General features: G+C 38.7%; 1 protein-coding gene across 3 annotated transcripts in view; it reads right to left on the bottom strand.

Moving 5' to 3' along the window:
- JAZF1 (JAZF zinc finger 1) overlaps nucleotides 1–26,200 on the bottom strand; it is a 176,916-nt gene that overhangs the window by 28,130 nt on the left and 122,586 nt on the right. For all 3 annotated transcript variants that reach the window (XM_031590157.2, XM_090142634.1, XM_090142633.1), the window contains exon 3: nucleotides 1,972–2,168. In XM_031590157.2, the coding sequence (XP_031446017.1) occupies nucleotides 1,972–2,168 (197 nt within the window). The remainder of the gene's footprint in view (nucleotides 1–1,971; nucleotides 2,169–26,200) is intronic.

Here is a 26,200-nt window from a genome sequence, read left to right as displayed (position 1 = left end):
ATTTATAGGATGACAAAAATGAAAATTCTGAGGTGAGAAGTTTCTGCTGAAATATAATTCAGTTAATAATAATTATTATTTTTTTAAAGAAACCAAGTATCTTCAAGAAAGAATCTCTGTTTTATATGTTGTTTTTGCTACCAAATTCTATTCCAAATTCTAGCCTTGGAATATGGCTCCAAGGGGAAACTTACAACACAACGCAGAAAGTGGAAGCTGCTATTATTTATAACCTGGCAAGTAGGACTCAGTTAACCTAGAAACTCATTTGCCAAAACAAGCTGATTTTCCTAACTACAGGTAGAACAACATTCTGAATAACTTTAAAAGATTGAAAGTTTGTATAAATAACAAAAATAGAATTATTTTAGTATAAATTTTCTTTAGGTTTAATTGAGTGTATTTCAAACAACAGAGAGTTAACTGGTCCTGACAGACATTCAAAGTTGTGCTACCTGACCACATCATGAATTAGTCGACTCAGTAGAAGTTGGAAAAAAACAAAAGGAAGGACAAAATTCCTTGACATCTGTATTAAAGGAAGTGATCAGTTCATTCCAAAGAGGAGATAATTAAGAAAAATTTACTTGTTAAAATTTTTGTATTACGTTCAGACTTCATTGTTTAGCTCTACACAATATGCTTCCCTTTTTCATGTTCAGGGACGCACAGGGACGCACCATTCATTTCCGAACTTAGAGAGTAACACATGGACCACTACATTCTTTTCATTTAATTGTTAATACCAAAATGTTAAATAGCTTATGCAAAATACATGGCAAGGCAATTTATCAAAGCAGGGATACTAGTGCTATTTCTTACTAAGAGAAATATGTTCATTCTATTTATTAAAAAACCGCACAGATTGTAGCAGACCAATGAAAAACCACTTTATCTATGGTACACCTGAAATTGTCTCAAACACTTGCAAGATAAGACCATTGCCATGACAACAAACTGAAGGTTGAAGACTTGGTTTGGCAAAGGAAGCCCTGTGTAGACAGGAAGGCACTGCTTTGTCCAAAACTCCCATTTTGCTGCATAAGTTTGACTGCTAACTTGTATATGGCAAACTTACTGCAAACTCATCTGTTGTGGACTTATCAGTAGACTTGCAATGGTGAACCCTGTAAACTCCAGCAGGCACAAAGGGATGCCTGAGAGAAGCTCTGGGAGTCTTAGAGACTTCAATACTTTGGCTGACCCAGCACTGGACAAGTGATCTCTCTCTGTTTGCCTCCCTCCCTCTCTCACTGCTAACATCTCCGTCCCTTCTTTTCTTTTTTTTTCCTTTCATAAAGTTAAGTAACGCAAAGCTAATTTCAATTTCTTACGAGGTCACATAGTGTAGCTGCACAGCTTAGACAGATAACTGTAAGAGTGCCAATACTCTTAAGATAATTGTAGTACAGAGATTCTCATTAAAATTGATGACTGTGCTTTGACCTTGAATATTTCTTAACATTAATCTAATGGGAAAAATTTACAAATCTGTTCACCCGTCCCCCTTCATAGGTGGAACATGACATATAAGCATTTATATTTTTAGAATTGAAAAAATGAAATTTAACTTGAAGTGTATCACTACTGTCTGAAACAAAATCTCCAGGTAATATAAAACAGAATGACTTGGGTCAAGAGATCTGGCTCAACATAGCAAGCAACCTTCAGTTTCTTCAAGTGGTGAAAAAAAATCATCTCAGTATTTTTATACCTGGGAAAATCAGGATGACTTAGTTATTGACAAATGTGCTGACTTTTCAGTCTGTTGGCTGATTTCAATCAAAACTATAAAAGATACTAATGCATAATTCATGGGAACTGCTAGACTGAGTAGACAGAGTACATGAATGCCTCCAACAGAGATAAAAGAGCATTCAGCACTTACCTGTTCTCTAAATAAATATTCTCAAAAGCCACACAGAAAAAATGCAAGCTGATTTGGGAATAAGTGAAATGGTATATGCTTACCTGTTGGAGTACTACTACGAAACGAAGAGGAAGGAGTGATTGGAGGGGTGACGGGAGGAGTAAGGCTTCCACTGCTGTGGCGAGGTGGAGTGGATACATTCCCACGGGACACTGTGCTTGACAAAGTCAAAGAGAGTTTCGGCTGAATCTTTTTCTTCAAAGACTCCTGCTCACGTCGAGCTGCATCAGTCATAAACCTATAACAAGGACGATTGAGAGGATGAGAGACTTCAAATGCTGTCAGCAAGAAAGCTTTAGGTAATGCTCTTAGTGACCAACTGGAGCTTCAAAATCAGCCCTGACAAGTTCCTCCACAACATACAGATTTCAAGAACACAAACTCCTCCATCAACTTTCTGATTTTTATATAATTTGTATTAGGCATTCACATCATGCACAAATGTGCAGGCTTTTTAAATCTCCAACCACAGACCAGTATTGCACACAATATTACAATAACTACACTTAATCTCTATGAAAAAGTTGCTGAGTAGCTCTAGTGGACATAAAGTTAAGGTCAAACACATTGAATAGGAAGGTCAAAGTGGTACTATGAATTACAATGTGTAGATGCATCATTTCCAACGTGGGATAATCAGAGCTTTTTATTCTAAGAATTTTAGACAGCACTGTCTGGAATAAAAGACATCCAGTTAAACTGTAATTCCTCAAATGGGAATTCCCAACTCTGGAAAACCAAGTCAGACTTCTCTGTGGAGATTTGGTACATGCTACAGAAAACACTTAATGCAACTCAAGGTTCATCTCTGCGGGATCCTAAGAGGAAATTCCACCAGCACAGCATAAGATGCAGTTCATAAGTGCAGTAGTTCTAGCAGTGCAACTTTTTACTTGGGAATATCTCACCTGGAATGATATTAGCTTTTTTCACTTCTAATCTGACTCCTTCCAAAATAGAACAGTTAGAGTGAAAAAGACCACTTTTATTCTAATCAAAAGTGCATATATACACAGTTACACCAGAACACACAATACTGCACTACATTGACACGTAAAGCATCACTGCTAGCACCTGCCTTAAACCTCTCTTGAAAGAGCTGGGGATCTGCTACAGTGGGTCCTTTGCAACTCAGAGCTCCAGCATTAAGTGCTCCAGCAGTATTCTAATTCTTACTTCCTCTCACTTCCACTGAACAAGGAGCCACCTTGAAGGATTCACACAAAGACAGCCCAAAGAAAATAATCTTTTTTCTGCATAGTCCTCTGTTTTCATGCCAAGGCATAAACCATGTCTGTCAGAAATAACACAATAGCATGTGATACAGAATGTTTAAGTTACATAGAATCATAAAGGTTGGAAAAGACCTCTGAGATCATCCAGTCCAACTGTCAACCCACATCCACCACGCTCACTGATACACATCCGTCAATGCCACATCCACACGCTCAAAGGTTTCTCTGACTTCACAGGAAGCCAGCTTTTAGCCAAGATCCTAGGTTTAAATGATGAGCTTACAACCTTGACAAATTGTGAAGGGTGTAATCAGATAAGTGAGAACTGTGCAGACTTCATGCTCAGTTGCCCTGGAGCCAGCTGTCACCTAGAAACTCATATTTGCAATCCAGTAAGGAAACAGAATAACAAAAATTACCAGCAATTATTTGTATGGGACTAAGGGCAACCTGGCATTCTTTCAGTAGTTACAGTCTCCTCAGTGAAGCCTAAGAATGAGGTAGACTCATAGGTGGAAGCAGCACCAGAGAACAACTCTGGAAGAAATGCTGAGGATGCTGAGTTGTCACACAGGCTGCAGGTGGGCAGGGAGAGGTGCTGGGAACCTCTGTGAGAAGAGGTAACCTACTGCCCTCTATCAAGTTCTTGGTACACAATAAATCTATTTCCCACCAAATGGCCTACTGTGTGACATGATGTGTCCCGCTATTTTAGAAGACATCAAAGCAGCCCCTGATCAACGTCCCAAAACCAGCACAGAGCTGGGAAATAGATGTACAGTTAGCAGCAGACCTGAGAAAAGGGATCGCACGGGTCAGCAAATGAAGAAGTAGGCTACAGGCTGGCTGGACCAAGTGATTCTGCAGATCGCAGTATTGTAATGATTGCACATAAAGCGACAAAAAACAGGAACGCACAGGTGAGAAGCAGTGCTGCCAGGGGCATCGTTTTGACCATCGGTCACCTTGGGTCTCACAGCAATACATAATGTATACCACACAATCTGCAACATGTTGCTATGAGACAGCCTGATTTCTTCTGCAGACTCAACCAACAGTTTCAATTAATGTGAATTACTGTATTCATGGAAACCCAACATTTTGTGACTGCTCGCAACACCTGCTGGTTATGAGTGCACACCAGAGATCTCTAAGAAAAACAGCTCTTGTGGAATGGTGAGAGATGCATAAGGAACTGAAGGGAAATTAAAAAAAAAAAAAAGAAAGAGAAAAGGAGGGGCTTTTAGACACGTATGTCAAATATGAAAGACAAAATTGGTTCATATCTCCAGCTTGTTTGAAAAAACAACTGAGGTATTGTCATGCAGCAGCATAAAAATTCAAGTATCCTCAGAATAATAAAGATGTATCCCGCCCAACCACACCATGAAGGCATTAATAAGCGGATCTTTGCCATGATATGTACCATCTGCACACAATCTGCAGACATTAATAAGTAGGTATATGGCATGACAGCTTATCTTCTTTGTAACAGAGACAATGCATCATGTCAAACATAGATATGGCAGTTTTATTAAGTAAATATTTAAAAAGAAGATATCCGTAGTAACAGTTCACTTTTAAATTTCTTTTCTCTCAACAGGGTAGAGATATTATTAGCAAAATAGTCCCCAAACATTATTCTAAAATTCATTAAAGAAAAAAAAAAAAGCAATAATAAAATGGCCTTTCAGTACACATTCACTTTCTGCTCACCAGGAAACATCTAATTCACTATGTTTGGAATCTGTAGTATGATGTGTGCTTGCTTCTGGATGGGAAGTGTTATTCCTTATGAAAATGTTATGGCAATGTTATAAATCCTTGAGAACTTGGATGATAACCTCAAGCATGAGATGTTAAAATGCACCAGCATGAATGCTGTTATTCAATGAACTCAGCCATGAATAACAATGTTAAAATAATATTGAGGTATAATTAGTCTGGTTGAGATCCATAAAAATCAGGAAAATTTGAAACTTCTCCTTGTCCTGTTAACTCAGTCCCATTTGGGCTAAGCATGTCGGGTATGTTCCAAAATGTCATTTGTTGTCTTCACTGTCGACTTGAGAGAGATGGAAGGCAGAGTCTGTCGAGAAGTTCAGTTCCTGATACGTGAAGTATTAAATTAACCTTTTCAGATCTGAATAATCTCTTATGTTTGCTGAAGCATTGGCAGTACTAAGCTTTTAAAAAGAAATCTTGTTTAAATAGATTAAATAAAATATTTTTCAGTATTCTAACTGAAACGGTAGTGCCCTTCAAAGCCTATAATGTAAGTATTTTAATGATGGGTATAGAACAACATTTCTGACTAAAGCTTTAATTTTCACATTAAACATACATTATGGCTGCAACATCAAGTGCACAGAAATGAAACAATTATGGTTGAATATTGATCTTACATGACTGCATACAATTTTCTCTGCCTCATTTAATTGCACAAGATGTATAGGAATCAGACAACAAACTGTAACTAAAACAGGCTGTCTTAAGACTACTAAGGTTATATCTCACCTTCCTTAATAGTCTCTCCCATTATCTTCTGATCCATCCCATCTCCTTGCCGAGTCAGTCTCCTGTTGCTTTCAAGTCTTAATTTCAACCCCAGAATCTTGCTATTCAGTTTCAACACTACACAGATTTTATAGTCATGGTTCCCTAATGCACAAGATTCTGTTTGCACTTCATAGCACTCTCTCTCCAAGCCCAGTATACCATGTAAGCACAGTGGAACAAGAATAACTGCTCAATTCCCAGTCATTCCCCAATCATATTTTGACAAGTGGGGTTTGTGTGCCTCTTTATGGGTGGCTCACTGTATCAGGGAGGAGCCCATTCCTTAGAAAAAAAAATCTCTTTTACTCATACTTTTTCTCCCCTCTCCCTTTCACCTTCCTAATAATTCAAATCCCTGCTCCAAAGCACATAGGTGCTATGATTGCTGAACCAATTGCTTGCAGCAAACTTCAATAAACATGAGTAAAATAGAGTATTTCCCCTCGCTCTCATTCCCTAGAATAGTTTGAGTATTTTTATTGAAACTTTCCCAACAAATTCAGCCTGAAGGAAACACCCAGCATGGAAAATTTCAGCCCCAACAGCTGAATGTTGGCAACATAATAATCAAATGAACAGTCTTATAATGGAAAGTGTTGCCCAACCTTCCATATAGGTGGCAATATAATACATCAGCATTAGCTGCTGTTAACAGCATGAAAGTCACAAAAAAGCAGAGGCGACATTCAAATTTAGAAAGTCTTAAAATCAAAGCTTTGCAACATTTATAAGTTCTCCTCCTCCCAAGCCCTGCATCTCTAAAAACAACTATGAAATTAAGAGTGAACAGAAGAACATACAGAAATCTCCATGAACTAAATATACTAGCATGTATTGTTTTGAGATCATGCCCCATCATGACTCACATCATGATGTCAGAGTTGTTTATCATAAACCTCTTAAGATGCACAATTCTGAGAGAGTTTAAGCATCCTATACTCATATCCACAGACTGAGGGCAATGGCATCATAAAAACAGACTGTCCTACAGAACATACCTTCATACTAGTGGCGTGGTGATTAAGATAAAAGACACTCTTTCCTCCTCTTCCTCACAATAACAACCACAACAGTGATACCCGAGAGAAATGCGCATTTCCTACCCTGAACCTCACCAGTGATATACTGTCCAGACCATAACATGAAAAAGCAGCAGAACAGAACTAGTTCTGACCCTTTTTCTCATTATCACACAATTAATTATGGAAAAATGCTGATATTGACATTAAGCTCATTGCATTTGCTGAATTTCAGCAACCTGCTCTGGGAATAGGCTGTCATTTTTCCCACAACATGAGAACATGAGGCTAAGCTTCCATCACTCAGATTTCCTCAGGCTGCTCCTTAACCTGACAGCTGATCAGCTTTAAGACTGAATGGAAAGAGAAGAAAAGAAGTCCCATGTGCTTTACAGCAGATTTGTATCACGTTTTGTGTACTGTATTCATTTCAAGAAGGGTCAAAATTGACTCAACTGATGGCCACAGACTAGATTAACTACATACTGAAAGTCACACATTAATTCTCTTGCTATGCTTTACACCTATAAGGGCACAGTGCTGATTACATATCTGCTTTTCCCCTTAATCTTATTTCTACTTTTGTTTCAAGATTTTTGTGCAGTTTTTGGTCTCTGCATTTCCAAGAGAAAGGAGGAGGTGAGGATGTTAAGTTTAGGCTAGAAGTAACTCTAGTTGTACAGTATTTTAAAACTTTAGGAGACCTCTACTATGATGAGGTGCCAGGAGGATCCATCTCTCGAGGCAGGACACGCAAAGACAAAGCAGTAAGGTTTGGTATTGCTAATACTAGGAAGAGGAGATAATTGTTAAGTTGAGCTATTACTGGGTTAAGCAGAACTCTGATGAAATCTAAACTGCAGGAGCTCAGCAGTAAGCTGTCTTGTCTCTTGGGAAGCATGAAAGGCTTTTCTCTGTTGAACTTCATGAAACTGAGACAAAGCAAAGACAACCCATGTCCCCTGTAATGCCTTGCACACTATGTGATAACAAGGAAACAAACATATGAGCAAGTCTCATACCACCTAATAATTCAAATTATTTGATGAAATCCCCCACCCCGAGCACTTTCACATGCCATCCCTTGTAGTCTGGGGGAAACAGAAGTATTCTGCAAAAAACACTAAGAAGTCTCCCTTGCTTCACAGAAGCTATCAATCACCTTTTTCTTTAGAAATCTTCCAGTACAGTTTTAAGAAGAAATACCAGTGTGACAAAGCCCAATTAAGACATGTGCTAAATCACACATTCCTTCACGAGTATCTACATCCTGCTAAAACATACCATTTATGTAAAGTTTCTTTTTGACTGTCTTTTTCCAATTTCAAAAAAAGTATCCAAAAATGGGGAAGAAAGACAACAAAACGATCCCTTTCAGTGATTCCCCCAGACCTGTACTTCACTTACCCTAAGCAAACCAAACACATAATTAAAGGGTGTTTCTAAGTTTCAGGACAAGAACCCTTTCCAGCCCAAGATACATTACAGAAACACCAGGCATCTGTATTGGACTTCAACAAAGCACATTCATGAGTTCAGGTCCTACAAAAGAATTGACTATTCATTCTCAGTACTTATTCACACTGATCTATTGGAAGCTTTCCGTGTCGTAAGTAAGGAATATTTCTGACAAACAGATGACTATCTTAGGCCAGAATCAGATTTCTTTTCATTATTAGTATTTATATAATAATTTACTGATAGTACAATTATTTTGTTTTTCATTATTCAACCTGCTGACTCAAGACGTTAAAATTATTATCACCATGAGATATACTGTAATACACAACAGTTTTCTGAATGCATGCATATTCAGCAGACGTATTAGAGATTATTATTATTACTTAACCCTTAGAAAAAGGTTAAAAGCAGAGTTTGCACTACATTTCTGCTGCAGCACTGATAAAAGCACAACACGCAGCCATATTCGTGCTGCAGTCAGTAGAGTCAAGGGTGCAACCTTAGGAAATCTGCCCAACGTGAGCAAGACTTCAGTGCATTTCCTTTCATTGTCTGCTCGTCACGCATTCTTATAAGACACAATAAAATATCCACCAACTACATATTCTGTGGATCTAGCATGGAAAATTGATTTATTAGATTGAGAAACTTCACATTTAAATATGCGTAAGTGGAGCTAATGGTAACATGCCAAATAATCCATTATCACTCCAAATGAATAACAGTGATGCAGCAATTATCTAATCATCCTAAGCCATATACTTGCTCCAGTAAAACTCGTGTTTATTTGTGTTGATCAATACAAGTAGAGTTAGAAGTACAGAGGGGGACTGTAGTGTTTCTTGATTTTGTGAGTAAACAAAACCTTCCATCTGAGTTACATTTCATATTTCAGTTGATGTAAATCTGGACCTAAGTCCTACCTTCCCATTTTTCTACATTAATATTTTGTGTTTTGCAAAGATTTATTTTTTGTTCTGCTTTTCTGCCCTCTATTCTGTTAGTTGGACACTGAACACTAATTCAACCTTGTCATCTTTTCACAGGGCACCAAAGTAATCTTTACTTTAAAAAATCAAAACCCAAAGGCAGAGTTGTACATTTCCCCACCATAAAAAGATTTGTTTACTTAAAAACAAATGTTCCAAGCCTTCCAAAAAGAGATTTTATTTTTAAAGCAAAGTGGTTTTTTGTCTGTTTCCTTCCTTTAATTTGTGTAGGTCACATAACAAATGCAAAATTCGGGAGTATGCTTGATTTAAATATATACATACATTTAATGTAGTCAGAAAAAATGTATGCTACATAGAAAACATTAGAACGTAATGCAATCAGGAAAGAAGCAATCTTATTTCAGATATTTCATAATAAAAATCTGTCACTTATGCCCTAGACAGATGATGTGGACTTGAGGAAGAGCCCACAAATGCTTTCTGTCGTTGTTAAAATAAACAAAAATTATAAACGATATGCTTAGAAGGAGCAAAATTAGAAATCATCTTGAGAGCAATGGTAATTTCTAAAAAATTAGAAACGTATTTGTTTCTTTCTTCTTTTCCTCCCACTCTTTTCCCAGTTTTTCTGCCCAATTTTGAATTGAAGCAGTGAGTTACAGAAAGGAGCTATAACTTGTCTGCAACATCCAAATTCCGCAATTTCCATGGAGAGAGGCTGGAAGACACTGCTTGTTTGTCACCTCTGTTACAAATAAATAAGAGCTTACAGAGTTGCAACAACCCTCTCAACCATATCCTATCATAGCATTAACCTTGCTGTGCTTTACTTCTAGTTGTTCTCTATCAAACTAGTTCTGAAGTTTTGCCATTGGCAGAAAAGAAGCATTCGGATGGTGTGAAACATTTTGCAGGCTTTCTCTCATTAGGGCTAGATTTTCAGAATGCTGCAGCAATCCTTTGCCTTTGATGCAACTTTGCAGTCATCATTTCAGAAATCATCCTCCCTGCATTTACTAACTGGCTTATTAGGGTGCTTATCAACCTCAGGTTTACTTATGGTCATTAATGAACAAACAAACAAACTGCTTCTAGCAACACATATTGTAATGTATAACTGCTTAATTAATTGTTAGATATAACTCCATAAATCCTTACAGTTCATATTTTAGTTAATATAGAAAAAAATAATGTCACTGCCATAAAATGTTAGACGGCTCAAAATGAGAATTTCAGTAGACATCAATAACGTGAAATACAAAGTGTGACTAATAAGAGTTCTTCCAGTAAGACATGTGCATATAATTTAAATAAGTTTCTTTAAAGCACCTCTTCAAAAAGGCACACTGTCACTTTTAAAATTTGTATCTCACAAAGAAGAACAAATTTATTTTCTCAGCAAGAATAACTATCCTGACTACAGATGATCTCATATGAAAGAATGCTGATAGCATCTTTGTAGGAATACTCTCATCATATCAGTTATTCAATTTAAATGATTAAATATTGCTATTTTTCATTTTTTAAAATTAGACTACTCTGTGCTTTAACATGAACAAAGCGCAAAATTCTTGAAGGCAGAGTGAAAATTAAACATTTACTTAAGAGGAAGGAGAATGCAGGGGAGTTAAATAGTTTTGTTTTTTTCATTTGTAGAAATTGGAGCTTCAATGGATTCCCAGTCTCTGTGAAGATGAAACTACGCTGCCCATATAATAAGAAATAGGGGGTCTGCATCTCCTAAGTTTGACTCGAATCTCAAAATAGTTCTGGTGTAGGACTTAAGTAGTGTACCAGCCGTGCTCTGGCTCACTGCACAGGCTCAAGTACTGTCAAATTGCCTAGTTCCAGTAGGACATTTTACTTTCAGATGTGCTTAACCTAAAATACTGTATTTTTTCCATTACCGATCCACCCTCTTTCCTTCTTGAAGAATTTATTATAACTATTTAAGTTAATTTAACTTCTCGCAGTCAATCCTACAGAAAAAATAGATCCGTGTATTTGTGACATCCACTTTTACTGTTGGACTTGGTTTGGCTTTATTGATGCCTCAGGGATTTTAAACTTTAAGGAGCAGGGAACCGAAATGTCAAATATTTTACTCTTGTAATGTTCCATTTAAGTCATGGTATTCCTGTGTCATTTCACACCAAGTTCCTCTGTGAATTCAAGTCAACACCCAAAGACAGATTCATCAAGGAAGAATTTAAAAATAGATCCTATCACAAAACATTCCTTATTAGCTACGAGGATGTCAAATATCAAGTACATAAATCAGTCAGCCTTCAATGTTTTACACAGTATTAATTGGACACAATAACCAACACATTGTTCAGTCTTCCACAAACGTGTCACATACTGTCAAGAGCGGCTCCACCAGCAGCACCACTACAGTATGAAATCCAGGATACCCATTCAGAGAAATACAACAAAAATAAACTCTGGCAATAATAACGTGCATAACAAATAAACTCTTAAAACCTATAAAAGTTGGTTGCCTTTTCAATACAGAGACCCCAAAGAGTCTTATGATGCAGTGACTGTTTAAACAAACACTACACCCACCTGGGAAAACACTTGATATAAAATACAACCCTTCCATTGACAAGGAGCATTCTGTTCAAAAGATGCTGTCCTGAGCTTAAAATCTAAGCAAAGACTTAGATGGAAAACATTTTTTTTAAAAATGAGTTATAAATCTGTATTCAGAGGCCTGGGTGGGGTGAAGCTTATAATGGAAAATTGCAGCAATCTTAACATTAGGAATGTGAAATGTCTGGTCTTAATAAACCAAATTTTCAGATTCTTGGGTTGTTTGGAAGGATGATAGCAACTTGCTAACAGCCCACCCTTGCTGAAATGGCAAACCGAACATTCCTGGGGCTTCGAACTCCACAGTAATTAGTCACACATCTGTAAAAGAGCTGATGAGAAAGACTGCTCCTAAAAGGCAAGAAACTTCAGGTGAAGGCAGGTGAGGGAAAGCAGAGAAAGAAGATAACCATAATTCATGTTTTTACTCTTCCGCGCAGAAGGAAAACGCTCATTTTTGTACTTACATTCTACTTCTAAAATGTACCTTTCTATACTTGAGGCTGATTTGCCCGGGAGGAATCAATGCCTGACTAAGTCAACAGTTCATTATGGAATCACTGCATCAGGGGAAAAAAACTGTACCTAAGAATCAAGGACAACTCCCGAGGTCCCATTATTCTGCTGTGAGGTACAAAAAGGAGATTTGCATTCCGAAACTGTGTCCCACTCGTTTATCCCAGGAGCCTCAAGGGCGTGCTATCGCACCAGAACCAGGCCTGCCTGCGAGAGCAGCAAACCGTCTGGTCTGCTGGGTCCAACAGACACCACTTCCCTCTCCGGCAGCCACTCTCCCACCTCAGCTCGGAGTGAAGCCCTGCGAGGGTGCGGAAGAAGGGCCGGCCATCTGAGCGGCAGACAGCAGGGAAGTTCCTCCCGTGCCGTTTGATCTGCTTCGCTGTGCCGGCGGTACTGCATAGAGCCGGGTTTTCATTAGGCCGGGAAAAACAGCGCCGCGTCGCAGCCCGCTACCATGGATTATGAACGCGCCCTAACACAATGATTGAAGAGAAAATAGATGGTGTAATACAGAAAGGCCTGACGCTTGTAAGTGGAAAAAAGTATAAATGACTATTTTAATTAATTTCCTAATGTAAAACACAGCTGTAGTCATGTTGGCAAATATCACCTGCCTGTTTTAAGTTTGTTAAATGAAATCATGCTCTTTAATTGGGTCTTAACGCACAAAAGAATGTTTTATTTACTTTTATTACAATATCAGCATTTTAACTTTGTTTGCTTGTGCAAAAGCTTTATAAATTACTTGAATCACTTAAATCCGAATGCTATAATCTGCAGTTACAATGTACCAGTTTGAGTTTCAACAATTAAATGCCTTTTTTGTGGACTCCCGCTGCTATGTGAACTAGCTGTAGGCTATTAAAATAATGAGTCCGGACTGAGTCATCTGATCTCAGGCTTGGTGCAAAGCCTGAGGAAAAGGCCCGAGCCCACAATTCCCGGTCTGTTTACCAGACCGAGCGCGGCGCACCCGCGCCGCTCCCTTCCCCCTCGCGGCCCATGGGCGGGCGCACAGAGCCCTCTGCCGGCCGCAGCCGCCCAAGGCGCCGCCCCGCGCTGCCCACCTGCTGACGGCCGGCCCGGCCGCGCCGCCCGCACCGACACCGCACCGGGAAGCGGCGGTGCGACTGCCTGCAGACACACGCAGCGTGTTCAGGGCGACAGACGGCCTACCGCAGCCTCGGCTCCAACTCCCAGCCGTTACCAGGGGCCGCTGCTGGAATTTTTCTGTATTATTATTAAGTCGGCTCACGTGCCGAGTACTTCATCCACTTCCTTCATCCTTCTGTGGTTTTTGATGCCGTAAGATCACTTGAGGCAAAAATAATTAAGCGGAGAGCTTTCTTTAACTAATCTCCTTAGGTTTTATTTACTGTTACCTTCCACCTCTTCTGGTGTATACAGTTGTTATTTCTTTACACTCCGGTTTTATTTAGACATACAACCAACCCATACCTGCGCTCTTGCCTGGCTCTCCCAGAATGCTGCATCATCCCGTGCTCCTTCTGACACAGGGGTCCTTCAGATCCCTGCCCTCTCCATGCCACGCTACCGCTCCACTTCAAGTTGTCTGCACTAGTTAAGAATCCACGCCCCCAATTAAATCGTGCAGCACTGCATTTTCGGCTTGATCACGTGTTTCGATGTATATCTGTGTGTATATACATACAGACACACGTGTACTTATGTATACAGTACATATGTATACATGTATGCAAAATATATGCACATATGTACACACAATACATATATGTATACACATGTACACCATTACATTCATATGTACTATGTATGAACTAAACAGATGTATGTTCACTACACATAGATGTATATTATTTTTTTCATTTTAATAGCTGAGGGAAAATCTCTGCTGTGCCAAAGTAATTAAAAAAGAAAGTTTAAGAAAACCTATGCCCAGATAATACGGCTTGCGGAGAGCTCCTACTCAGCACGTACCTAATGAGATTCAGAACAACTCATACGATTCTCAGTCTCCTGGTGTTTCTCTAACTTAGGTCCTGATTAAAGAACCAATTTGGAGAGGAGAACCCTAGCAGCTACATAAATGCTACACAGCTACATGATCTAACCCTTTACTTGCAGATGTGTATTTTTTTTAACCTGGTTTAAACTCCAGAAACACAGCACAAACAAGCAGTGAGAACATCTTTAAAGCTCCCAAACTACAGATTAAGGAAGGGGAAACCTTACTATTAGTTGAATTTTGAACTGTAATTAACTTGCAATGAAGTCTTAAGTGATTTTTAAATTTCTGAGGCTGAAACACATTACCAGCAAGCTAAACTCTAACTGTAATCCCTTTACAGAAACAGCCTCAAACCGCCACCACCAGTATCTTTAGTCCTCAGTCAGAGCTTAATGCATTATCCCACAAGAAAATCCCAGTGGCTTTAAAAATCCTTGAATAAAATTTGTCAGAAAGCACTGCTCCGATATTGTTTGGTCATGCTTTGAGTTTGTAATAAGGAAGTGGCAGTTCAAGTAGAAATCATTTTCCATGAATGAAAACTGTTTCATAAAATTGACTTAGACAGGAAAAAAAAGGACATTAACACTGAAAGAAAAGGCTAATGATTACGAGAAGACACTTCATCACACAATCTTTGCATTTGCATGTGTTAAATAATTCCTTTTGCTTTTTTTGAAATGTTTAAAGCAACAGCGTTTCTTTGTCCCTCCTCTGCCTGTAAGATGGATTAGAGCTCAGCTTTCTTTCTGAATGTCTAAGAAATCAACTTCAAGCAAAGTTGTGAAGCATTTATTGTAATTCTATTTTATCGTTCTATTTCATCATTTGTATAGAAAGAAAAATTTAAAAAGTTATTCTGAACAATGCTCTGGAGTTTCCCTTGATCCCAGTAATAGAACAAGCCTTAGAATAATTTTTAATTGATAAATATAGGAATTAAAAGATTAAAAAACTAGCCTTAGGAACAGGCAAATGGAGAGTGCCTCCACTGACATTCCTGGGATGCTCTGCCATAGGCAGCAGCAGGGCCTGGATCTGTGCTTTGCCATCAGCACAGTGGTTCTGCAGTGTAGCAGTTGGGCAGAACAGAGCCAGCCCTCAATATTTTCCTCAGATCATAACGCACCAAATCCTACCCTCCTGCTTCTAATGAGCAACTGTTGAATGCAATTTTGTAGACCATAGAATAACCACTAAACATAGGCCATGGCAGCTGCTGCACTAGTTGACAAGAGCAGAGGTTTCAACTCCTCCTGGTCAGCCAGGTCAGTTACTAAACACAGAGCTCACTGCTGTGCTTAGGATCTACTTGGGATGAGTAGATGTGAATATGAAGCATTTTATTATGGTATTTACAGGTAGTCAAAATAAAATAGGGATTTGAGTATGTATTGGGAAATACTGTGGTGAATCACTTGGATAGGTTCACCCCTTGACACAGACCCTGTTCTATAAAAGGAAGATTTCTGGAATTGCCTCTGTGCTATTTTCCTGTGCAAGCTGTAAGCACATGCTCACATATAATCAATTGTAATATTTAAACTCCTTACTATACCTACAATGAATATAGTATATATCGAACCACATAATTGAAAGAATAGCAAATTTTGTGTATACAGCGTCCATATCTTGAAAGAAGACTCACAGAAGTCATTATTTTTAAAAGGCAAAACAAATTTAAGAAGAACATGAATTTTAATTACAACTATGAAAATGAGAGTAACCAAATATATTATATTTAAATATTAATAGCATCTTAAATTGATTTTGCTGTTGTCCAAAAGCCCTAGACGTCCCACTGAACCAAAAACATTCAGTGAATCTTTTGATATCTCTGGAATATCTGCTGCAAAGCTGTCAAACACTTGACCCTACTCTGATAACTCTACACTGAGATTTTCAGATAAAAAGTATTGAGATGAAGCTGGATATAGCTGAACACACTACTGAACTGCAGAGGTCTTTACTCTAGCAGAGTCAAAAGACTTAAATATATGCAACATTTTTCTTGCATTTGCTGGAAATTGTTGTATAGCACTGTAGGTTACCAAAATGAAAAGTAAAAAAAATTGATGAACGTCCATCTGCAGTAGAACTGACACTTAGCATCAAACTTCACCAGCAGCATTCCCCCAAAGTTAACTCCTTCCCTCGTAAGTCATAAACTCACAGTGATGCAGGCTAATCTATTCTCAGTGGCAGCATAGCAGCAATGCAGTGTGGTGGAGCTGCTCAGCACCATTTTTATCCTCATCTCCCACTGATGTTGGAGTAATTGAAAACACTTGCCTGAGGTGCTCTGCAACTTGCACAATCAAACACAAACACAAGCAAGCTTCAGCACTGCTAGAGTCCTGCATGCAGAGGAGCAAAGCCATTGGGGTCACCACTGTGTTTGACTGAGGGCCAAGATAAGTAGAATAAAATGGGAGCACTACCATAAAAGGGCTCAATACTGTGGGTGTTAACACTTGTGTCAGCAGCAATTCAAAACAGTAATGACAACCTTGTGGGACAAGAACTAAAAATGAGCATAAGTGGGTTGTGGAAGGGCAGGAGAGAAAAGTCAGGAGCTGAGCAGCTGGGTGGATGGCTGGCAATAGTCCCATGGTAACAGAAAAGGGGAGAGGTTAAGGCTCAGCTACTGCACTGCAAAGCAAGCTCGGCATTAATAAGTAAATAGGTAAAATGATAATCTCTTTCCAAAACTAAGTGCTATGCAACTGTCCTCCATAAAACAAGATGAGAAAGACACTGCCCAGTTCTCCAGTTATAAATGGCACTTGGTCCATTTACATGCACCTGTGAACTTGCTGAGAAAACTCTTGTCGGCCATCAGCATTACCCTTGCTTGGTCTGCTCTGACAGCACACAACTGGAGAAGCACTGCAGCACAACCCTCAGCATACCAGATTGCCTAGAAAACAGCAGCTGAATAAGAGCTGGCACAGTTTGTGGGGTTAAAGTCCGAGCAAAATTTACAGACTGCTTCTTCATCCTCCCCAAAGTATTACTGCTTAACTCTAATGGACCAAAGCACAATCTCAACAATGTTAGTGCTTTCCTCATGCAGAATGTGGAAGAGGACAGGTGATGAGGATTAGGAGAAAATAAAATTTGAATGTCTTCAGCATAGCTGAGGAAAACCACACCATAGTGTCATGATGTAATGGCAGAAACACGAAGAGCATAAAATTCAAAGCAAACTCTGAGGGAATAGAAAAAGAACCCAAAACCCTGAACATCAGCCCTCCTGTCCACCAACACGTGCAACTGATATAGGAGTGGAGGAGGGAGGCTACTCAGTGTAATATTGGCAGTGATGAGCAGATGAGAGCTAATGGAAGAAACAGAGCTAGCAGTTCAATCATCCATGACATCAGGCTATCAAAAACAATCTGGTTATTATCACATTAAAAATCTATAAAGTAAATAAAATAAAAATAGAGATGAGAACATAGAGCTTAAGACTTACTTTAGTAATGGACTAATGACTGTCATTAGTTTGGAACACTCTGAAAAACAATCTACTCAAGCTAAACATTATTATCCATATTAACCGATTTACTATCAAGAATGCTGCCTCTCTGCCAAGATCTGGTGCTAAACCAGATAGACATGTTCTCTTGATTTCTTTTCCAAGTTCTGATGCAGTGGTTGACTTGTCTTCTTAAGCCTTTGGCTATCACAGCGAGTTAGAAAGTGGAAAATAACTTTTGATAGTTTTCATCCAATAAAGAAAGAGTTTTCACCAGAACACGCAAGCACCACAGCGGCCACAGAACAAAACCTGAAAGTATTTTTTAGAGGGAGCATTTTAAATGTACTTTAACTCTTAACTTTTCCAAGAAGAACTCAGGAAACTGTTCACTGTGTGTTATAAGCATACATAATGGTCCTTACTTTTAAATAAGCAAAGATATAACATCTAGTGGATGGGAGTTAGAAACACTCTGACTTCAAATTAAAAATAAATAAAACAATCTTCTTAGTAGCAAGGAAAAGTTACCAAGTGAAATGAACTTTGTCACTTGGCCTCAAACCAAAACTGGATGCTTTTCTAAAATGTATGCTCTACTTGAAGTCAGACATTACAAGATCTGGTGTATACTCACTGATGCAGCAAGAGTGCAATTCTTCTGCAGAAGCAGAGGGGGAACTCCCTTATCTTTGTTATGCCTGAAGCAAGAATGAATAGGTCCCCTCCTGTACTATCAAAAGCTTTGTAAACTGATACATAGCTGTTCAGAGGCCTACACACAGCTCTTAATCGGAAACCTTTCACTACAGCCATTTGAGAAAGCTACTCCTTCAGGAGAAAAGAGTGGGAAACAACTTTATGTCACTGGGAAGGACCTTGCTGCATCAAATACAGAGACCAAGTTAATTGGTCATCTCCAACTCATCTCCAGACAATATGAATAAAGCTCCTAATCTACTTCTTCAGTCCACTGTACATCGTTCACCTAATCTTGCCAATACTCTGCTGATATTGTCCTTGATGCAGACAGGGCTGAAATTGCCCAATCTAAACTATCACCTTGAGAAGCATTACTCTAATCCCTACTGTCTGTGAACATCTCAATGTCAGTTACCAGATTTACCAGATCCACCAACCATATTAGCAATCTTTCATCTCATGGCTCATCTTACCTTCCGCATTAGCAAATTTTTTTTCCCCTCACGTTTTATTCAAAAACTTTCAATTTGCCAGGGAAATTACATAGAACGAGTACAACAGAATGGAGAAACCTGAACCTCTCCAATAACTTTTTAAGGTATAGATAAGACAAGCAGCAAGAATTATCTCTGTTAGAGTCTACAAAGTGCTGGCCTTTAAATTACACGCTACTTGAATGCATCATATTTCATGAAGCCATAAGTAGAAGTATTCTATGAGGCCACCTTCCCACTGTTAGGCACTTAGGAAAAAATAAAATGTTTTAGAGCGAAAAAGGAAAGAGCACACTGCTGAGAGAAATCTCTAGCACTGTCCTGCGAGAGTTGTGGTTGGGTTTTCTCATGTCAAAGCTTCAGATGCATGAAACAAAAATCTAGTTCCTTTCCTTGTCCCCCAGGCTGACAGTGAAGAAAGGAATGATGATCTGACAAAAATGAACTGACCAAAAGTGATCACAGCTCATTTGCAAACGCACAGTATAACTAAGAATGATACCCTCCTTCTGCTGGTTGTAGCATGTAAATGCCCCACAACATGCATTTCTACTTAGACTTTTTAATAAAGTTTACTAAGGCCCATTGACAGCACTTATGTAACTATAAAAGAGGCCTTATTTTTGCTCATCAGATGAATTTGAGACCTTCCTCTAGCACAGAAGACATACAACAGCTTTAGTTCCAAAATACAAAATTACTGAATGCAACAGATGTCTAATATCAACACTACCATTCTCTTCACAAGATAACTTTCCGTTGTCATCATAAAAACTGAATTCTGCAGAGATGTTATAATATACCCCTGGCCTTCTAAATGCCATGACCAGGTATTGGACAACAATTATTTCTGTTTTGTTGTTTCATTTTGCTTCTTGAACAAATAAACAAAATCAAAACAATCAGCAGGAAGAACCATACAGACTCAATTCTCTACATCTTATTTATTTCCATTTTGAAATAAAGCACTTTGAAATATTCTGGCTATTTCACTAGCGTTGCTCTTCATTTTGTAATTCTTAGTCAAGGAGACATACATCACTAAGAAACTAGTAACCACATGTGGGAATAAACAGTTGAATCAGAATGTGCTTTTCCCATTTCTCTATCATCATTGTCCAGAAACTGACGAAAGAGCCCATAACCGGTTTCTCTATTGGGATAATCAACACCTCTGCGTTTATAAGATACCATCTCACTGTCTTTTCAAAATGAAAAAAAAAAACCCAACTAAATAATTAAAATCAGGACATGTGGTATTGATGAGAGAAGGGGAAAAAAAGACTAGTTTGGACTTCTGGTATAGCATTTAAGCCAAATCTGTGAAATTCTGAGGTTCTTCTCACAGATAATAGTGAAACAGGGCCACATCCTTAACAGTGCAGAAAGAAGCCAGCTCAGAGAAAGCAGCAGCTAACTTCACATCCTCTGGAAGAAATCTATCTCTGCTGGTATTTGAAACAGAACTAGTTCCTATTTTATTTGCTTACAGGCATTACTGCAATGCAAGAAAACATCCCAATCTTTCTTTCCTACCTAAGGCTGGCTGCAACTCAGCTAGGGTAATGCACTCCATCTGTCCTGTAGGAATACGGCAGGGGAAGGGCAATTACCCCCAACCAATCTCCATGCTGATTTGCCCAGTATTTCACCTTCCCCCCCCTCCCTCCCCAGTACTAACCCATTCACTTGAGATTTTTGGGTGCTGCTACTAGCTGCTACTGCCATATATAGCAGTACTTTTGTCTCGCATTATTTTCATAAAAGCAGACATTTTCCTCAAGTTTATTTTTATGGCTCAAGGTTTCCTTTGGTTCCTCAGTAGAGTACTTCTTATCCAGAAAGCCACTGCTATTCACATACTTCCAAAAATGAAAACAACAAAGTCTATACCAAACACACCTCCAGTGACAGCAAACACACAGCCCATGTTATCAGGCTCTCTCAGGAAACTGTTTAGACTCCAAAGTCAGGACTTGTCCTGTACAAATAGTTTCTGCAGAGCTTAAAATTACATATTTAGGGGAAAGTCATAATAGAATCTGAAAAGAATCATTTGATGTTTTTTCCTAATATCAGTGGCATTATCTATTTTTTTTTTTAACAGTTAAACAGCATTTCTTCCTGTCTAAGTTTGAGGCTGTTTTCACTTAAGCAACAGTCTTCTGCCAAAAATTTTGGTACATTTGCATCTGCTGAACAATGAAGTGAAAATATGATTGCTAACGTGGCTTAAGTCAAGAATACACAAATGATTAATAATATTTTATTTAGGTTTAGCCACATTTGACTCAACCTTTGTAGAAGTCTTGAATCATGGCATATTAATGATATTTTATTAGATTTCACAAGTTGTGGAAGGTGTCTTTTATCAAACTAATTCCGAATTTATTGCTGACAATCCTTTACAATTCACACTCTAATGAGAAGTAAAACATAATTGTAGCAGGGGCTGCTCTTAATACCTTTTAGTCTAATCCAATAATACAGCAGATTTTATTCGGCTCTTAAGTATTTAGCTTCCCATCTAAAACCCTTCAGCCATTCACACGCTAAGACCACACTAACAACAGATTTCGACAAAGAATGCGAGAGGACCTTTCGCTTTGCTTTTGCCCTTTCAGGGCTTGATTATTCTCATATGTTACAGAATGCATCTGGAAGTAGGCAATGGTATGTATATGCATTTTCAGGTCCCAAGTTCTTTTTCCACTTGTTCACATGGTCCTCCACTTACTCAAAAGCACGGCAGGGCTTTCCCCACTGCCCAGGGGTGCAGGCTGGATAGACTAAAGCCTATTTTTTAAAACAGACAAACATAACATTTCTCTTTAAAATTCCCAAGTTAATTCTAGGGAAATCAAGGAGAAGCAGCTCTACAGGACAAGTTACACATTCCTCAAGTAAACTCCCTCATCCAGTTCACATGGGAAAACTACAAAGGCAAGGTAAGAGTAAAGCCTCAGGCTCTCTTCTCCCCATTTTCCTTTCTCAAGAGTGTGAAAAGCATCTTATATCCATGTAATGACACCCTTCCAGCTCTCAGATAACCCTACACAGCCTCTGTGCAATTTCTGGGGTAAATCCAAAAAAACAACAGATCTAACCAAGTTACTTTTATGAACAGTGCCAGTTTTACTGCTCAGCTTCTTCATTCTTTCAGTATCTTTATCACCAGCCAAGAGTTTGTGATAATTGGCATTCTGCTTTGCAAGCAAGATAAAAGCTTGCAAAAAGTCACTCAAAAGGAGTAGGAAACACTGTCTAGATGTCTGCATCCATTCTTACACTTTTCCCACATTACTTTTCAGAACAGAAATTGCAGAATTATATGCCCACTAGCCTATGCTAGAGCTACAATTCTTTTTCCTAAGGATTACACATGAAGATCTGCAATTTTACTAATATCTCCCCCAGCTGACAGAACTGCTGGTTTTTTTCATGCTGAAACAGCTAGAACTATTGAAATCCTTAGCAGCACGAGGTGTCACTGAACATAGGGCTATTTCCTTGGCCGCAAGAAATCTCCTCCAGATGAGTATCATGTCCAAAATGTGATGGTCATGCCACAAGTAACTACCCTACTGTCAGCTTGCACGTTACCAGGAATGGAAGACAGACATCTGTATCATGAACAGCATTTCACAGTGATGTAGAAATACTGAATGAGTAACACTGTCCAACTGAAGTGTTTTTTTAGCATCCTGTTTTACTGTAAATTCAGTCTGTAGTTTGGGAAATGACATTAAAAACCATGGAACATGAGGCACTTCTTCACTACGCATCTGGGATTCTAAATATTATGAAACTTGGTTTGCTTTCGCCAGTTTAAATCTAAGGCTGAATTTAATGTGTTTATCTTTTCTGAAAAGTCACCCTCATTGTCAAAATGTCCTAAATCCAAGTAAGAGGTATCTTTAAGGGGCTTTTTCCTGGACATAACCTATTTTAAACGAGTTCACCTAAGTAAAATTTATTTTATTTTACTTTATTTTTTATTTTGTAGTAAAATTTCTATGTAATGCCTGTTGGTAAATCTATGGATGTTCCATGGGTCTTGTATCCTGCTCCCCTTGCCCCATTCAGCACAAGGATCTAAGGTCTCACTGCAAGGAATATCTTTCAATATAGCTCATTACCCCCAGAATACAATGTTCCCAAATCTTAAAGATGTGCTCTTTTAGGAGTCAATAAAAAGAGGAAAAAGTAAAAAGAGAGGAGAAAAAAGGCCCTTTATTACATCATCAATATTAAATGTCAGAAGTCAATGACACTATAACTACTGAACACAGTTTGGAGAGACAGAAAAGAGAGACTTAAATTTAAGGAAAACAAAGCAACAGTACAAAACCACAAATATGTATTTTACGAAATACAAGCAAGCAGAAGCATACAGCTGAACAACTCACTTGGGACAACAAACTTCACACAGTCATGGAGACTCTTTTCGTAATGTTTCATCTGCTGGGAAAAAAGGAGAGGGGGAATAAAGAGAAGCAAGAATGAGATATCTGCCAATTACATATATCACACCTTCTTTGCTTGATCTAGCCAGCTCTTTGTCTTGCTTCAGTCAAGGAAGGGCTATCCAACTGCTTTTTATGTGAGATAGTGAAACACAGGCATATAAATGTATTCACTAAGCACAGTGTAAGTATTAAAAAAAAAAAAAAAAGAAAATCAGTAACTTCAGTGATACAAGTTGTTATTTTAATGGTTTTACCAAGGCCTTAAGAATGTTCCTGTTGATTGCCTATTACCATTCTCCACCAGAGCCCTTGGGCCCAGCCTCTGACCCTCCCGCTGTCCCTGTGGAGGTGATGGTTTCACACCCTCCTGCTTGGCTTGATGCCCGCTGCTGTCAGGGCAGGGCGGCTCCCTGTTCCCTTCCGTACCAACCTGCCTGTTCTCACCGCTGCTTCCAGCAGGAGTGTTTGTGCACTTGTGGGCAAGCTGGAGCACAGACCTGATCCAAGTGGAAACCAACTCAACCAAAACCGCATCAGATGCGCAAAGCCAGCACAAAGGGAACAGGCAGCCTAAGCAGGGAGAAGCAACCAGCCCTTTCTGCAGCAGCAGCAGCACCAGCTTGTGCCAAATGAAAGTGATGACAACCTCAGAGTGACTTGCCTCATCGAGGACTCTCTCCAAATATTCCTCACACCAATTTTTTTGCATGACAAACCTTTCCATTGCCTGTTCCCATATACTAATCTGGACATTGGGTTGGAAGTACACAGTGGGAGCAATTTCTAAAGATACACTGGAGAAAAGGAAGGGACTTCAACCGTGCAAAAGCCTAGAAGCTATTTGTCACCATGTCATTCTCCAATTGAGAGTCCTCTGCTCATCCAGCTTAAATTAAAAAGTTATGCGAAGAACAGAACTAATGAAGCATGATTTCCTAAGGACATGCAAACTACTTCCTCCAACTTCCTACAGCAATAAACACCAGCTCTTTCTGTGTCTTCTGCCATTCCCCCCCTCCCACCCCTCCACAGTCTTCATTTTCTTCCATGACCCATTTCACAAGCCTTCTTCCAACATCCAGGTCCAGATCCTCCCTTGCTGTGTTTATAGCTGTTTCAACCACAACTGGAACCTTAGACAAATCTCTAAATATACACTGTATTTCACTGTATCCCACTGACTTTCAATAGCTCCATAAGTAGCCACATTATTCTGAAAATATCTATGTTGTCTGAAAATAAAGCCCTTGCAAAGGCACCTAGAGTTGGGTTTTCCAAACTGCTAGTCACTTGGAAATCTTCATGTAAAATCTTGACTTGGTATTGAGCCCAAACCTCCCACCCAGCTCATTTGGTACCCCAGGAAGCCTTCTGAGGATGGGCTGGGGCTTTCACTCAAGCCAGAACTTGGCTCTCCTCCCAGCTACATACAGCAAATAAGCAGCAGGCAACTTCCAACCCGCAGCAGGGAGAGAAAGTTTAAAGCTGGGCTATTTTCACATGTAGAGCTCAAGAGTGACTCTGCTAGGAGGTGTGGATGAAGCAGTGAAGACACACCAGGCCTGCATCCCACCCACATGTGCAGTCTGTGCATCACCGTGGAGGACTGCTTTACCTTAAACTTTTGAGATGCATCTGAAGAGTTATTAAGTAACAAAGCCCATTCCTTAAATTTAATGATATATTCTTATTGATAGCTATTGAATTCTTGTATTGGTAAGACAATATAAATGGGATTTAAAAGAAATAAAAACATCCTGTCCTAGCAATTTGTTATTTTAAAATATGTTTCCCAGGGGGAATTAAAAAAGCATTTACATTTTAATACATACTATCTAACATACATTCCCAAGGACAAATATCTTAATGGAGCATTTAAGATGTTTTCTTAAGAAGTCTGGGTCTTTGATATTAAATTTATGACCAGTCATTTCTTGACAATTGTAATTAATATGCTGGGTGATTTTCTGAATTGTGCTTCCAAGAGACATTATTATTTGTAATCTGTCAGTGTAGCACATAAATTATGAGCCATGTTCACCTGTAATAGACTGAAATGAAACTTCAAAATTGACATTTATGAAGAAAAATGAAAAAGTCCTTTTCCACCATGAGAACGGGCACATCCCACAGTTTGCAGGCAAAGTTGAAATTTTGTGTTATGAAATACCTGCCTGTCAAAAACAATTACATACTTAAAGAAAGATCTCATAAACCAGGCAATGTCATGCATGATCAAGGAGTTTTACGTACACGGCAATTTTTTCTTGCAATACATAGTCATTTTTCATTCCTTTATGAGATCTTTCTTGATGCACTAGTATGCATGAATATAAAGGAATGAAAAAAAATCACCTCCCTGCAACAGAGCATAAACTATTCATAAGAAAATTCCCTAAAATATAAGAGGCTTCATCTTTTCTTAAAAAAAGATAATTTCCACATAATTCTCTTTCCATTAGATAGTTATGCTGAAATCCAATTTTTAAATCACGTGTAACATGGAAACACAAAGACAAAACCAGAAACAGTTCAAAACAGATACATGCCAACCATATACTTTGATGATCTAGATATGAAAAGCATTGTATGTAAAAACAGGCCTGAACATTTACCAGATTAATTTGCGTATTTGAACTTGCGTATTAGAAACAGTTGAACATTCTTTCAAAGCTGTTGATCATTACGGCTACAAAATAGGTGCGTGCAAAAGGTAGGTAAATGGAGAATATGTAACATGTACTTTGTCAGATAAGGAGCAAAAAACATGTGCTGTTAAAGGCATCTAAATCG

The sequence above is a fragment of the Phasianus colchicus genome, chromosome 6, assembly GCF_987193195.1.
Source record: "Phasianus colchicus chromosome 6, bPhaCol1.hap1.1, whole genome shotgun sequence".
Lineage (NCBI taxonomy): Eukaryota > Metazoa > Chordata > Aves > Galliformes > Phasianidae > Phasianus > Phasianus colchicus.
Note: the sequence above shows the minus strand (reverse complement) of the source record. Positions and strands in the feature narration are given on the sequence as shown.